The sequence below is a fragment of the Oncorhynchus nerka genome, linkage group LG12 (genome assembly GCF_034236695.1).
Source record: "Oncorhynchus nerka isolate Pitt River linkage group LG12, Oner_Uvic_2.0, whole genome shotgun sequence".
Taxonomy (NCBI): Eukaryota; Metazoa; Chordata; class Actinopteri; order Salmoniformes; family Salmonidae; genus Oncorhynchus; species Oncorhynchus nerka.
The window spans coordinates 20,286,759-20,302,520 of record NC_088407.1 but is presented as its reverse complement, the minus strand read 5'-3'; the positions used below and the strand labels follow the sequence as shown (position 1 = coordinate 20,302,520).

The following is a 15,762-nucleotide window of genomic DNA, read 5'->3' as shown; positions in this document are numbered from 1 at the left end:
CTTTTAAAATCCAAACACTTAACTCTGTTGTAAATGTATGATTTCCCATACTGTATTTTTTTCATAAGTAAATTACAGTATATATTTGTTAATATGGTTTATCATGTGGTAAATAACAGTAATTATATGTATTAATTGGTTCAGTCTTTAAATCTGGTCATTCGATAAGTACAATTATGATGTTGGTGTTGGTTTGTATGTATCAAAATTCTGTCTTTTTTAACAACGTTTTTTTCTGTAAGTAATAATTCATGTGTATTGATCGTTATGTTGGTCGTTTGTTTGTTGATTTGGTAAATCAAATAACACATGCATTACATAATTATTGTGTATATGTTATACCAATAAAATCTCACTTAACCTTACTTTCTTCATTTTATAAAATAGATCAACATCCTAATGACACATTTGACATATTACACGTTTTCCATTTTTATAAATAGGAATGTTAAGAAAATGTTGTTTTATTTTTTTTATAAATCCAACACCAATGACTAAACAACCCTAAGTTATTTCCCTCCGTACTCTTAGATGACATACACTGAGTCTACAAACATTAAGAACACCTGCTCTTTCTGTGACAGACTGACTGGGTGAACCCAGGTGAAGGCTATGATCCCTTATTGATGTCACTTGTTAAACCCATTTCCATCAGTGTAGATGAAGGGGAGGAGACAGGGTTAAAATAAGGACTTTTAAGCCTTGAGGCAATTGAGACATAGATTGTGTATGTGTGCCATTTTGCGAGTGAATGGGCAAGACAAAAGATTAAAGTGCCTTTGAACTGGCTTTTGTAGTAGGTGCCAGACACACTGGTTTGTGTCAAGAACTGCAACGCTGCTCGGTTTTTCACACTCAGCAGTTTCCCGTGAATGGTCAACAACCCAAAGGACATCCAGTCAACTTGACACAACTGTGGGAAGCTTGGGAGCCATCATGGGGCGGCATTCCTGTGGAATGCTTTCGACACCTTGTATAGTCCATGCCCCGACGAATTGAGGGATGCAACTCAATATTAGGAAGGTGTGCCTAATGTTTGATATACCTAGTGTATATATACAGTAATATTATGTCACGGTCGTCATAAAGAGGAGACCAAGGCGCAGTGTGGTAAGCGTACATACTTCTTTTAATGAAGAACGAACACTGAACAAAACTAACAAAACAACAAAAGGAACCGTGAAGCTAATAGGAATAGTGCAGAACAGGCAACTAAACATAGAATAACAACCCACAAAACCCCCTAGACAATACAACAACTAAACAAACCACCCCCGTCACACCCTGACCTAACCAAAAATTATAAAGAAAACAAAGATAACTAAGGTCAGGGCGTGACATATTATAAGCATAGGTGATTCTACAATGTAACTACAAAGATTAAATGTCACTATTTTGACGTATTGTAATGAGACTATGTTGCTTAGATATACCACTCACTGTTACCCAGTTTGTCATAAGCAAATGTTTCCCCCCTTTATCATTTTCAAAGCTCAAAATTAAAGATATAGAGTACATTTGCCTTTTGCAGGTTTAAAGACACATACATTGGAATTATTTGCAGAAGCTCGTGCACATTCAGTGCATTACATAGTTTCAGTTCAAACAATCAGCACAAACCTGCAAATCTGCCTCCAGTGCATGAGTCATCCCAATAAATGGTAACCTGCTCCCTCAACCGCATGTGTGAACCATAAGCCTATGGATAGTCATGGTCCAGAACCCAATGCAGTTTAATACCAGACAAAAGTTTGAACACACCTATGTAAAACCCTGAATGTATAACCCAGTCATCTGCTTTTTACAAAACAGAAAGAAACCAAATGGAACAAAAAGCTATTCAACAGTGGAATATAACTGACTGATGTCTACATAGTTAGTCAGATGTTGAAACATACTTTGCCACCACTCTTTCAATTATTCCACGTATGATTCTTATGCATGAATCCAGTTGTATCTGATCTGTTACTGTAACCTGTCCTGCTTGGTCATGAAGACGCGTAGCATCATGGTAGACAGCATTAGCTGCTTTCTCTGCTGCCCTCTGTACTGTCTCTGCCTCCTCTGCTGCAGTAGCTCCTACTATCCCTCCTCTGATGCAGTAGCTCCTACTATCCCTCCTCTGCTGCAGTAGCTCCTACTATCTCTCCTCTGCTGCAGTAGCTCCTACTATCTCTCCTCTGCTGCAGTAGCTCCTACTATCTCTCCTCTGCTGCAGTAGCTCCTACTATCTCTCCTCTGCTGCAGTAGCTCCTACTATCTCTCCTCTGCTGCAGTAGCTCCTACTATCTCTCCTCTGCTGCAGTAGCTCCTACTATCCCTCCTCTGCTGCAGTAGCTCCTACTATCCCTTCTCTGCTGCAGTAGCTCCTACTATCCCTCCTCTGCTGCAGTAGCTCCTACTATCCCTCCTCTGCTGCAGTAGCTCCTACTATCTCTCTGCTGCAGTAGCTCCTACTATCCCTCCTCTGCTGCAGTAGCTCCTACTATCTCTCATCTGCTGCAGTAGCTCCTACTATCTCTCCTCTGCTGCAGTAGCTCATACTATCTCTCCTCTGCTGCAGTAGCTCCTACTATCCCTCCTCTGCTGCAGTAGCTCCTACTATCCCTCCTCTTACTGCTCCTGCTGTAGCAGCGGTCCCAGAAACAACTCCTGCAGCTATGCCTACTACCCCTGGAGCTATGCCTACTACCCCTGCACCTATGCCTATCTCTGAACCCACTCCAATGAGCGCCACTGTCTCTCCTGCAATGACTGGTCCTTCGGCATTCACCATGACTGTTGGCACTGTTTTCATTGAAGCTGCCATCCGACATTCGACTAAATGAATCAGTGGTTTTGTAGCGAGTGTGAGTGGGATCCCTGTCACCAGTGCCACCCCAAGAAACGCTCCTACCACAACACCTGTTAGTGTCCCTGAGAGTTTGATCAGGAGTTTCTTCCACACTATTTCTTTAGACCTGTTTTCTCATCTCTTCCTGTGTCATCTTTCCCTTTAACTCCTTCCTAAGACCCTCCATCTCTGCTTGTATTAATCTCTCTGCCTCTTGGAGCATCTCGTTGGTGTAGAACCCTCCTCCGTTATCTCTCACCATCTTCTCTATGGTGTTGAGTAACTCTGCTACTTGGTACTGGTTGCTGTACCGACCCTGCTGATTGGTGTTCCAGTATTTGTTGTCGATCACGTGATAGCGGCCTCCACATTTCTCCACAAGCTTGTTCAGTTCAGCATTCTGTTGGACAAACTTCTCAACGGTCAAACCATTGAGTTGGTCACCATGAGTGAAGAGGACTGTAGCATATTTGAAGGCCTCTGGTGAAAAATATGTCTCGATTTTCGCTACGGCTACGGCTTCGTTCTCGTGGACTGTGTACCGTTCCACTTTCAGTACAATGAGAAAGGCATGCGGCCCTGGAGCACATTCTGTTATACATTTAACTATTTTAGGTTTCAGTTCCTCTTCAGGGATGTCAGTGTCAAAGAATCCAGGTGTGTCAATCAGGGTGATGTTTCTGCCTTTGATGTTCTTGGTATGAGCTTTACATTTCTGTGTTGCGGAGATGGAGGAACTGTCTGAGAGGAACACATCATCTTGTCCGAAGATGGTGTTTCCAGCACTGCTTTTACCTCCTCCGGTTTTCCCCAGCAGCACAATCCTGATGTCTATAGGGAGGGTTCAGAATTATAACTTGAAATGGATCAATCATATCGTAATAATGTATTTGATTTAAAGGTGGGGGTGAAGTGTTGCAACTCACCTTGCTCTGGTCGAGTGCCTAATACGAACCCTCTGAGATGCAAAGCATTCTGGGCAGTCTGAAAAGCCTGTAGATTAGAACAAACAATACAACTGCAATGAAGGACTGTAATTGATATTATTAAACAAATCTGTAATTATGCATATATTACACAGTATTATATAACAGCTTCAGAGAATCTGCAATGTGATTGGCTGAAACATGTTGAAGTGGTGTTGTCACGATACCAACATTTAACAAATTATACGATACCAGGCTAAGTATCAGTGGCCTAGGATTCTGTTCACCCAGTCCCCCGGACACTTGTTCACATTTTCTAAACGTTCTCCAAAAACCTGTCACTGAAATTCACACTCTACTCAATACAACCCTTTAAATGTAACTTCACACTGTTCAGTGTATAACAGAATACTGCATAGAATGGCTGATTTGCTCACATTTGCAAAGGCCTAGCTGTGATTTGGCTGGAAGAATGGCAGGAACATGCACATGCATAATGATCTGTCATTATATCAGTAAGGGGAAAACACTGCATGAAACCTTCTTTACTCTTCAGTTTACACAGACACAGATACACACACACACACTCCCACCCTTCCTTACACTCTCTCTGTCCACCTCACTCTCAGAAACACACACACATATCTCTCTCTCTCTCTCTCTCTCTCTCTCTCTCTCTCTCTCTCTCTGTCCACCTCACTCTCAGAAACACACACAACTCTCTCTCTCTCTCTCTGTCCACCTCACTCTCAGAAACACACACATATCACTCTCTCTCTCTGTCCACCTCACTCTCAGAAACACACACAACTCTCTCTCTCTCTCTCTCTCTCTCTCTCTCTGTCCACCTCACTCTCAGAAACACACACATATCACTCTCTCTCTCTCTCTCTCTCTGTCCACCTCACTCTCAGAAACACACACAACTCTCTCTCTCTCTCTCTCTCTCTCTCTCTCTCTCTCTGTCCACCTCACTCTCAGAAACACACACAACTCTCTCTCTCTCTCTGTCCACCTCACTCTCAGAAACACACACAACTCTCTCTCTCTCTCTGTCCACCTCACTCTCAGAAACACACACAACTCTCTCTCTCTCTCTCTGTCCACCTCACTCTCAGAAACACACACAACTCTCTCTCTCTCTGTCCACCTCACTCTCAGAAACACACACAACTCTCTCTCTCTCTCTCTGTCCATCTCACTCTCAGAAACACACACAACTCTCTCTCTCTCTCTCTCTCTGTCCACCTCACTCTCAGAAACACACACAACTCTCTCTCTCTCTCTCTGTCCACCTCACTCTCAGAAACACACACAACTCTCTCTCTCTCTCTCTGTCCACCTCACTCTCAGAAACACACACAACTCTCTCTCTCTCTCTCTCTCCCTCTCTCTCTCTCTCTCTCTCCCACACATACACACACTGGGATTAGTTTAAAATGGCCCACAACATGCTTTTATTTATTATATAAATCCTTCTGAAATCCGATAGAAAGAAAAAAGTAATCTCTGATAATATGGGTCATATTTTCTTTAACTGCTTAGGCTAGAGACAAGCCACTTTATTTGCTGTAAAGCTGCAAGCATGCCTGTCGCGAAGCGGTGCTCCATTTCCCCTCTCTGACACTCATTAGAGGCTGCATGACAGTGAACTTGCAAAGTCTACTCCGACTGGTCTCTGCTCTTGGTTATAAAAGGCAATGAAATTATACAATGTAACAACAATGCTCGTTTTGCACGCTGCTCCAATGTAATAAGTGTACAAATCTAACAACAGAAGACGCATCTGGGTCTGGATTCCCGCTCGCGGTCACGGCTAAATTATATACTTTTTAAACTGACGTAGGAATAGACGCACAAGAACTGTAAACGGAGAGAAGCACGTAGGTGAGGGCTGGTAGGGGATGCTGAGAGAAGCAGGTGAGTGAGGGCTGGTAGGGGATGCTGAGAGAAGCAGGTGGGTGAGGGCTGGTAGGGGATGCTGAGAGAAGCAGGTGAGTGAGGGCTGGTATGGGATGCTGAGAGAAGCAGGTGGGTGAGGGCTGGTAGGGGATGCTGAGAGAAGCAGGTGGGTGAGGGCTGGTAGGGGATGCTGAGAGAAGCAGGTGAGTGAGGGCTGGTAGGGGATGCTGAGAGAAGCACGTGGGTGAGGGCTGGTAGGGGATGCTGAGAGAAGCAGGTGGGTGAGGGTTGGTAGGGGATGCTGAGAGAAGCAGGTGAGAGAGGGCTGGTAGGGGATGCTGAGAGAAGCAGGTGAGTGAGGGCTGGTAGGGGATGCTGAGAGAAGCACGTGGGTGAGGGCTGGTAGGGGATGCTGAGGGAAGCAGGTGAGTGAGGGCTGGTATGGGATGCTGAGAGAAGCAGGTGAGTGAGGGCTGGTAGGGGATGCTGAGAGAAGCAGGTGAGAGAGGGCTGGTAGGGGATGCTGAGAGAAGCACGTGGGTGAGGGCTGGTAGGGGATGCTGAGAGAAGCAGGTGAGAGAGGGCTGGTAGGGTATGCTGAGAGAAGCAATTGAGAGATGGCTGGTAGGGGATGCTGAGAGAAGCAGGTGAGTGAGGGCTGGTATGGGATGCTGAGAGAAGCATGTGGGTGAGGGCTGGTAGGGGATGCTGAGAGAAGCAGGTGGGTGAGGGTTGGTAGGGGATGCTGAGAGAAGCAGGTGAGAGAGGGCTGGTAGGGGATGCTGAGAGAAGCAGGTGAGTGGGGGTTGGTAGGGGATGCTGAGGGAAGCAGGTGAGTGAGGGCTGGTAGGGGATGCTGAGAGAAGCACGTGAGTGAGGGCTGGTAGGGGATGCTGAGAGAAGCAGGTGAGAGAGGGCTGGTAGGGGATGCTGAGAGAAGCAGAGGAGTGAGGGCTGGTAGGGGATGCTGAGAGAAGTAGTTGAGTGAGGGCTGGTAGGGGATGCTGAGAGAAGCAGGTGAGTGAGGTCTGGTAGGGGATGCTGAGAGAAGCAGGTGAGAGAGGGCTGGTAGGGGATGCTGAGAGAAGCAGAGGAGTGAGAGCTGGTAGGGGATGCTGAGAGAAGCAGGTGAGTGAGGACTGGTAGGGGATGCTGAGAGAAGCAGGTGAGAGAGGGCTGGTAGGGGATGCTGAGAGAAGCAGAGGAGTGAGGGCTGGTAGGGGATGCTGAGAGAAGCAGGTGAGTGAGGGCTGGTAGGGGATGCTGAGAGAAGCAGGTGAGTGAGGGCTGGTAGGGGATGCTGAGAGAAGCAGGTGAGTGAGGGCTGGTAGGGGATGCTGAGAGAAGCAGGTGAGAGAGGGCTGGTAGGGGATGCTGAGAGAAGCAGGTGAGTGAGGGCTGGTAGGGGATGCTGAGAGAAGCAGGTGAGTGAGGGCTGGTAGAGGATGTTGAGAGAAGTAGGTGAGTGAGGGCTGGTAGGGGATGCTGAGAGAAGCAGGTGAGTGAGGGCTGGTAGGGGATGCTGAGAGAAGCATGTGAGTGAGTGTTGGTAGGGGATGCTGAGAGAAGCAGGTGAGTGAGGGCTGGTAGGGGATGAGGCTGGCTGATTACAGCTAACAGTGATATGCGCATGAAAGTGAAATGGATATAATTGGACCAGCACATATAAGAGACTAGTAGTGAGGGCTGGTAGGGGATGCTGAGAGAAGCAGGTGGGTGAGGGTTGGTAGGGGATGCTGAGAGAAGCAGGTGAGAGAGGGCTGGTAGGGGATGCTGAGAGAAGCAGGTGAGTGGGGGTTGGTAGGGGATGCTGAGGGAAGCAGGTGAGTGAGGGCTGGTAGGGGATGCTGAGAGAAGCACGTGAGTGAGGGCTGGTAGGGGATGCTGAGAGAAGCAGGTGAGAGAGGGCTGGTAGGGGATGCTGAGAGAAGCAGAGGAGTGAGGGCTGGTAGGGGATGCTGAGAGAAGTAGTTGAGTGAGGGCTGGTAGGGGATGCTGAGAGAAGCAGGTGAGTGAGGTCTGGTAGGGGATGCTGAGAGAAGCAGGTGAGAGAGGGCTGGTAGGGGATGCTGAGAGAAGCAGAGGAGTGAGAGCTGGTAGGGGATGCTGAGAGAAGCAGGTGAGTGAGGGCTGGTAGGGGATGCTGAGAGAAGCAGGTGAGAGAGGGCTGGTAGGGGATGCTGAGAGAAGCAGAGGAGTGAGGGCTGGTAGGGGATGCTGAGAGAAGCAGGTGAGTGAGGGCTGGTAGGGGATGCTGAGAGAAGCAGGTGAGTGAGGGCTGGTAGGGGATGCTGAGAGAAGCAGGTGAGTGAGGGCTGGTAGGGGATGCTGAGAGAAGCAGGTGAGAGAGGGCTGGTAGGGGATGCTGAGAGAAGCAGGTGAGTGAGGGCTGGTAGGGGATGCTGAGAGAAGCAGGTGAGTGAGGGCTGGTAGAGGATGTTGAGAGAAGTAGGTGAGTGAGGGCTGGTAGGGGATGCTGAGAGAAGCAGGTGAGTGAGGGCTGGTAGGGGATGCTGAGAGAAGCATGTGAGTGAGTGTTGGTAGGGGATGCTGAGAGAAGCAGGTGAGTGAGGGCTGGTAGGGGATGAGGCTGGCTGATTACAGCTAACAGTGATATGCGCATGAAAGTGAAATGGATATAATTGGACCAGCACATATAAGAGACTAGTAGCTGTTGCGTCAATTCAACTGAATGTATAAACATCCTTCTCAGCCTGGTCCAGTTTCCCAGAGGAGAGGGAGAACAGACGGAGCTCTGTATCCTCCAACTCTACCTCCACATGGAGTCCCAACCCCAGCAGACTGCTCAGGTTCCCAGGCCTCCCATACTCATCCCTCAGGAAGGACAGGAGGTGGGGGGACACCTCAGGCACCACCCGCTCCAGCACCAGAGAGATCTTATCCGTAACCAACTGTCTGGCTGTACAGACTTCACTCTAGCACCAGCTGAGATGAGTCACCATGTGTCACCTTCACCCCTGGAACAACCTCACCTAGATCCTTCTCTATCACTTTCCCTAGAAGACGGAGCTTGGCCTCTCCCAGACGACAGGTGGTGTTGATCTTCTGCTTCCCTAAGCTCAGACAATGAAGTACATGTTCTTGACCACAAGGTGGTAATGTTTTCACCTGGAACGAGTGGCAAATCTAGAGATGGAAAACAATTGCAGGGTACTTGCAGGGTAATTCCACTGTAATACTGATTACAATACTTTATTATGTTTCTACTTAAATAGGTTCATGGATTTATTATTGCATCCAGCTGCTTTCTGGGAAATCTGATGTTTTTCCATTTTAGTGACTAGGGTGGTATTTTTTATTTTACTTTAACATGATTTTATTTAGTTAAAATGACTATTTTGTCAATATTACAAAACCACACATTTATAACTCACAAACTGACAAACATTCAAGTGTGGGCTAACGGTGCAAACTCAACAACAGTGCATTGACATCTGTGTATTTTGACCTCTTGTTATGGTAGATAAATGTCATATCTAACAGGATTTGGGACTCAGTGTATAGGTGTGTCTGTATAGTCTGGCCTCACCTCCTGACTGGGGAGGTTGTTGTGGGTGGAGGCTCCAGGCTGCCTCTCAGAGTGAGGAAGAGAGGTCCTCCAGGCATCTCCAACACATGATGAGCTTTCTGAAGTACCCTCTCCTGGACTGGAAGAGTTACACAGTCATAATGAGTTGTTGTTTTTGTTTTTGTTGTTAATGTAATGTAGAAGTAGTAGTAGTAGTAATAACAACAATGATAATAACAATAATGATAATGATATGTTTTACTGTATTTATTCATCATTCTGCATTTAGTCCATGTCTTGAAGAGTTAGAGGCATAGGCACCTGAGCAATGGCGATAATGGAGCAGCTGCACCCCCACTTAAAAAAATAGGGGGGCAAACATATGTTTTTGCACCCCCACTTTCTTAACAGAAAAGTATTATGATCCATTGGGTAACTTGTCCTTTTCAATGATTAGTCGTGTTGAGCTAGTCTGTATTAAACGATATACAGTACCAGTCAAAGGATGATTAGTCATGTGTTGAGCTAGTCTGTATTAAACGATATACAGTACCAGTCAAAGGATGATTAGTCATGTGTTGAGCTAGTCTGTATTAAACGATATACAGTACCAGTCAAAGGATGATTAGTCATGTGTTGAGCTAGTCTGTATTAAACGATATACAGTACCAGTCAAAGGATGATTAGTCATGTGTTGAGCTAGTCTGTATTAAACGATATACAGTACCAGTCAAAGGATGATTAGTCATGTGTTGAGCTAGTCTGTATTAAACGATATACAGTACCAGTCAAAGGATGATTAGTCATGTTGAGCTAGTCTGTATTAAACGATATACAGTACCAGTCAAAGGATGATTAGTCATGTGTTGAGCTAGTCTGTATTAAACGATATACAGTACCAGTCAAAGGATGATTAGTCATGTGTTGAGCTAGTCTGTATTAAATGATATACAGTACCAGTCAAAGGATGATTAGTCATGTGTTGAGCTAGTCTGTATTAAATGATATACAGTACCAGTCAAAGGATGATTAGTCATGTGTTGAGCTAGTCTGTATTAAACGATATACAGTACCAGTCAAAGGATGATTAGTCATGTGTTGAGCTAGTCTGTATTAAATGATATACAGTACCAGTCAAAGGATGATTAGTCATGTGTTGAGCTAGTCTGTATTAAACGATATACAGTACCAGTCAAAGGTTTGGACACCTACTCATTCAAGGGTTTTTCTTTATTTTTACTATTTTCTACATTGTAGAATTATAGTGAGGACATCAAAACTATGAAATTACACATATGGAATATTTTAGATTCTTCAAAGCAACCACACTTTTCCTTGATGACAGCCTTGCTTGCACACAGGCTTAGGAGATCTTATACATTTTTCATCGGCTAACGGCACTTTTTGTGAATCTTGAAGCATTTATGTAATTTTTAAAAAGCTAATAAAGAACAATAAAGGCTTAAAAATTAATGAAGGTCATGTTAACTGACTGTTATTATCTCATACTATAGAACAAAACTTATAAGGTATCTTAAGTTGCACCCCTTCTGAAAAAACCTACACTCGATCCCTCCGATGTCAACTACAGACCAGTATCCCTTCTTTCTTTTCTCTCCAAAACTCTTGAACGTGCCGTCCTTGGCCAGCTCTCCCGCTATCTCTCTCAGAATGACCTTCTTGATCCAAACCAGTCAGGTTTCAAGACTAGTCATTCAACTGAGACTGCTCTTCTCTGTATCACGGAGGCGCTCCGCACTGCTAAAGCTAACTCTCTCTCCTCTGCTCTCATCCTTCTAGACCTATCGGCTGCCTTCGATACTGTGAACCATCAGATCCTCTTCTCCACCCTCTCCGAGTTGGGCATCTCCGGCGCGGCCCACGCTTGGATTGCGTCCTACCTGACAGGTCGCTCCTACCAGGTGGCGTGGCAAGAATCTGTCTCCTCACCACGCGCTCTCACCACTGTCGTCCCCCAGGGCTCTGTTCTAGGCCCTCTCCTATTCTCGCTATACACCAAGTCACTTGGCTCTGTCATAACCTCACATGGTCTCTCCTATCATTGCTATGCAGACGACACACAATTAATCTTCTCCTTTCCCCCTTCTGATGACCAGGTGGCGAATCGCATCTCTGCATGTCTGGCAGACATATCAGTGTGGATGACGGATCACCACCTCAAGCTGAACCTCGGCAAGACGGAGCTGCTCTTCCTCCCGGGGAAGGACTGCCCGTTCCATGATCTCGCCATCACGGTTGACAACTCCATTGTGTCCTCCTCCCAGAGCGCTAAGAACCTTGGCGTGATCCTGGACAACACCCTGTCGTTCTCAACTAACATCAAGGCGGTGGCCCGTTCCTGTAGGTTCATGCTCTACAACATCCGCAGAGTACGACCCTGCCTCACACAGGAAGTGGCGCAGGTCCTCACCCAGGCACTTGTCATCTCCCGTCTGGATTACTGCAACTCGCTGTTGGCTGGGCTCCCTGCCTGTGCCATTAAACCCCTACAACTCATCCAGAACGCCGCAGCCCGTCTGGTGTTCAACCTTCCCAAGTTCTCTCACGTCACCCCGCTCCTCCGCTCTCTCCACTGGCTTCCAGTTGAAGCTCGCATCCGCTACAAGACCATGGTGCTTGCCTACGGAGCTGTGAGGGGAACGGCACCTCAGTACCTCCAGGCTCTGATCAGGCCCTACACCCAAACAAGGGCACTGCGTTCATCCACCTCTGGCCTGCTCGCCTCCCTACCACTGAGGAAGTACAGTTCCCGCTCAGCCCAGTCAAAACTGTTCGCTGCTCTGGCCCCCCAATGGTGGAACAAACTCCCTCACGACGCCAGGACAGCGGAGTCAATCACCACCTTCCGGAGACACCTGAAACCCCACCTCTTTAAGGAATACCTAGGATAGGATAAAGTAATCCTTCTCAACCCCCCTTAAAAGATTTAGATGCACTATTGTAAAGTGGCTGTTCCACTGGATGTCATAAGGTGAATGCACCAATTTGTAAGTCGCTCTGGATAAGAGCGTCTGCTAAATGACTTAAATGTAATGTAATGTTAAGCCTGTGTTAACCTCAGACCTTATTTTAGACATTTATCCCAAAACCATATCCTTTCCCCATTGACTTTCTCTATAGGAATGGCTGAAAGAACCAGAGGAAAGTCATTTCCGGGTTTTGGGAATACAGTCTGTTGAGCTCTATGAGAAGCTATCAAGTAGATAATGAGAAATAATCAGTAGGCTTAACCTTAATATACAGTGCATTTGGAAAGTATTCAGACCTTTAACTTTTCACACATTTTGCCACGTTACAGCCTTATTCTAAAATGGATAAAAAATTAAAAAATCCTCATCAATCTACACACAGTACCCCATAATAACAAAGTGAAAGCAGCTTTTTAGAAATTTTAGCTAATCTATTACAAATTAAAAACAAAAATAAAAGTCACATCACAGCCACTTGGAGATTGTCAAAAGGCACCGCAAGGACTCTCAGACCATGAGAAACAAGATTCTCTGGTCTGATGTAACCGATATTGAACTCTTTGTTTTGAATGCCAAGAGTCACGACTGGAGGAGACCTAGCACCATCCCTACGGTGAAAAATGGTGGTGGCAGTATCATGCTGTGGGGATGGTTTTCAGCGGCAGGAACTGGGTGACTAGTCAGGATCGAGGGAAAGATGAACAGAGCAAAGTGCAGAGAGATACTTGACAAAAACCTGCTCCAGAGCGCTCAGGACCTCATACTGAGGCGAAGGTTCACCTTCCAACAGGACAACAACCCTAACCACACAGCCAAGACAACGCAGGAGTGGCTTCAGGACAAGTCTCCAAATGTCTTTGACTGGGCCAGACAGAGCCCAGACTTGAACCTGATCAAACATCTCTGGAGAGACCTGAAAATAGCTGTGCAGTGACGCTCCCATCCAACCTGACAGAGCTTGAGAGGATCTGCAGAGAAGAATGGGAGAAACTCCCCAAATACAGGTGTGCCATGCTTGTAGCATCATACCCAAGAATACTTGAAGTTGTAATCGCAGGCAGTGCTTGAACAAAGTACTGAGTAAAGGGTCTGAATACTTATGTAAATGTATTTCAGTTAAGTATTTTTAATACATTTGCAAAAATGTCTAAAAACATGTTTTTGCTTTGTCATTTTGGAGTTTTGTGTGTAGATTGATGAAAGAAAAAAACGATTAAATACATTTTAGAATAAGGCTGTAACATAACAAAATTTGGGAAAAGTTAAGGGGTCTGAATACTTTCCGAATGCACTGTACATGATTAAATCTGTGATATATTTTTCTCACCAAGCTGCTTACAAGCATTTAACACCATTCCGCATGTTTTGCCTTATATGTTTTCATTCAGTAAGAAAACAAACAACCCTGGCTGAGCCCCATATGTCAGTTTACTGTGGCTGCTTCACGGTTACAATGTAGCCAAGCGGTGTCTGTATGCGCTTCAGCGCAAAAGGAAAAAGAACAGGATATTTGTACCTTTGTTAAACAGTTCTGCTTGGCAATTAATAGTTTTAAAAATGTTCATGGTGAAACTGTGACAGTGCTTCAAACAATGGTGCCAAAAAACAGTAAAGCTGAAGTAAAGTGTGTGTGTGAGTGAGTGAGTGAGTGAGTGAGTGAGTGAGTGAGTGAGTGAGTGAGTGAGTGAGTGAGTGAGTGAGTGAGTGAGAGAGAGAGAGAGAGAGAGAGAGAAGAGAGAGAGAGAGAGAGGGAGAGGGAGAGAGTGTGTACGGACATGAGAGAGTGAGAGAGAGAGTGAGAGAGAGAGAGAGAGAGAGAGAGAGAGAGAGAGAGAGTGAGAGAGTGAGAGAGAGAGAGAGAGAGAGAGAGAGAGAAAGTTGGGAATGTGTAGCCCATGAAACATTTGCAATAATTTATGGGTCCTGTGTGTGTGTGTGTGTGTGTGTGTTCACGCAGGTTACCTGCAGTTTGTGTGTGTTATTGAAAGTGTTGAAAGTGTTGATATTACTTGAAAATGTATTGGCTGGAACAGATTATGATGATGGCTTAGCATGAAATAATTATATATTGTTATTCCTCTTGTTTTTCCCCCCCAGATGAATAACATCTAGTGCTTATTTTCAAGATCACTGGTTCCATGACCCTCTCCTAGCAAACGGTCAGCTCGAAAAGGAGCAAACAAAACGAAAGGAAACATCAGAGGACATCTTCATTATTTCCTTGATAGTCAGCAAATCTGCAGAGAAAACCTTTTAAAGTTCCTACAAGTTTTTGTGAGATGAATATACCTTTGTTTTAATGTTATTGCTGGGGCTTCAACAGCATAAAAAAAGTTCATGAGGTATTTAAGAAATAATTAGTAGTAGGATGTATCAATATAAATATAGGAACTGCCTTTTACCACATATTAAAACATGTTTAAAAATATATATTTTCTGGTTTCAGAATATCTATGGATAACTGACCGCAGTGATACAGTTATATAAGGAACATGGTGTGGCACCAAGGAAGAAGTGTGGTCGTTGTTTCGCCAGCGAACGGGTGCTATCCTACGGTGACATTCAGCGAATTGTCCACTACTATGTCAACAACTCCGCTGATCTCCATACGATGTAGTTCCCAGGATCCTGGATTTAAGAGGGCAGATTGACATTTGAGGCCAAGGTCCCCTGTGTGGTTTAGCAACAAAACGTTGATGCACGATCATGGTGTTTTTTTCCTAAATCTTGATAGTTATATTTGTATCAAATTATTCAATTTGAGATGTTTTGCATATGCCATTGTGCAATGCTCCAATAAACAAACTGTAATCATGTTGTCTGATATTTATATATTTATCTTTCATCACTGTTTCAGATCAATGTAGTACTGGCAACAGCATCTCCTGCAAAATCTGGACGCAGCTGCTCCCAAGCATCGTAATTGGAAAACCAATTGATGACTGTGGGTGGGATTATCAGGGGAGAAGCAGGGTATTTGCTAGTTACAGAATTGGTAACTACAGATTGATAAAGTACTGTAGAATGAATCAATATAGCCTAATGAAAAGCCTAAGCAATACATCGTGCATGTTTGTCTGCATGTGTAACCTGTCTATGTGAAAGTGAAACTTAAAGACTATACCATATATATTTGTTGCATATGTCTGACAAACATTCTGATTTAACAAATCCTCCTAGAAAGTTTAAATAGTATTGTTTTATGCAGGTGTAGGGTTATTCAAATAATACATATTAATCAAATAGGCCATAGAATAAATCATGTATTTTTGAAATGCACTTGTGAACTGGCTTTCACTTATCAACCAACTTTCGAGTAGGCTATATGGTAAAAAAGGCACTCAATATCCGATCAATTCATCGAAACATTTGCAGACCTTTCTGGTGAATAAATGCGATCTTGTAAACGTTGTCACCAACTGATTCTACTGGTCCACAATCTGCGCCACCGGATTTACGGCGAATTTCAAAGTACTTTTTAATATTTTCTTTCTGTGATGTGTCCAGAGTCTGGCACTCGAAGAAAACATGGTATTCCATATTATAAAGTATCCTGACTATTGCTTGTCGTTTAGAAAGAGC

At 44.9% G+C, this 15,762-nt stretch overlaps 1 protein-coding gene across 1 annotated transcript; it reads right to left on the bottom strand.

Moving 5' to 3' along the window:
- Positions 1-1,106: 1,106 nt before the first annotated feature.
- LOC115139051 (GTPase IMAP family member 4-like) lies at positions 1,107-9,288 on the bottom strand. The gene is made up of 3 exons (XM_029676226.2): positions 9,212-9,288; positions 3,760-3,851; positions 1,107-3,664 (listed from the first exon to the last, which is right to left on the bottom strand). The coding sequence occupies exons 1-3, from the start codon at positions 9,286-9,288 to the stop codon at positions 2,955-2,957; spliced, it is 879 nt and encodes a 292-aa protein (XP_029532086.2). The 3' UTR covers positions 1,107-2,954.
- Positions 9,289-15,762: the final 6,474 nt, after the last annotated feature.

Excerpts from the sequence above, each read along its gene's own strand:
- LOC115139051 (XM_029676226.2), bottom strand. The coding sequence starts at position 9,288 with ATGCCTGGAGGACCTCTCTTCCTCACTCTGAGAGGCAGCCTGGAGCCT. Across the intron at positions 3,852-9,211 it reads ACAACCTCCCCAGTCAGGAG|TTGTATTGTTTGTTCTAATC; the intron begins GTGAGGCCAGAC and ends CCTTCATTGCAG. Across the intron at positions 3,665-3,759 it reads AGGCACTCGACCAGAGCAAG|ACATCAGGATTGTGCTGCTG; the intron begins GTGAGTTGCAAC and ends CCCTCCCTATAG.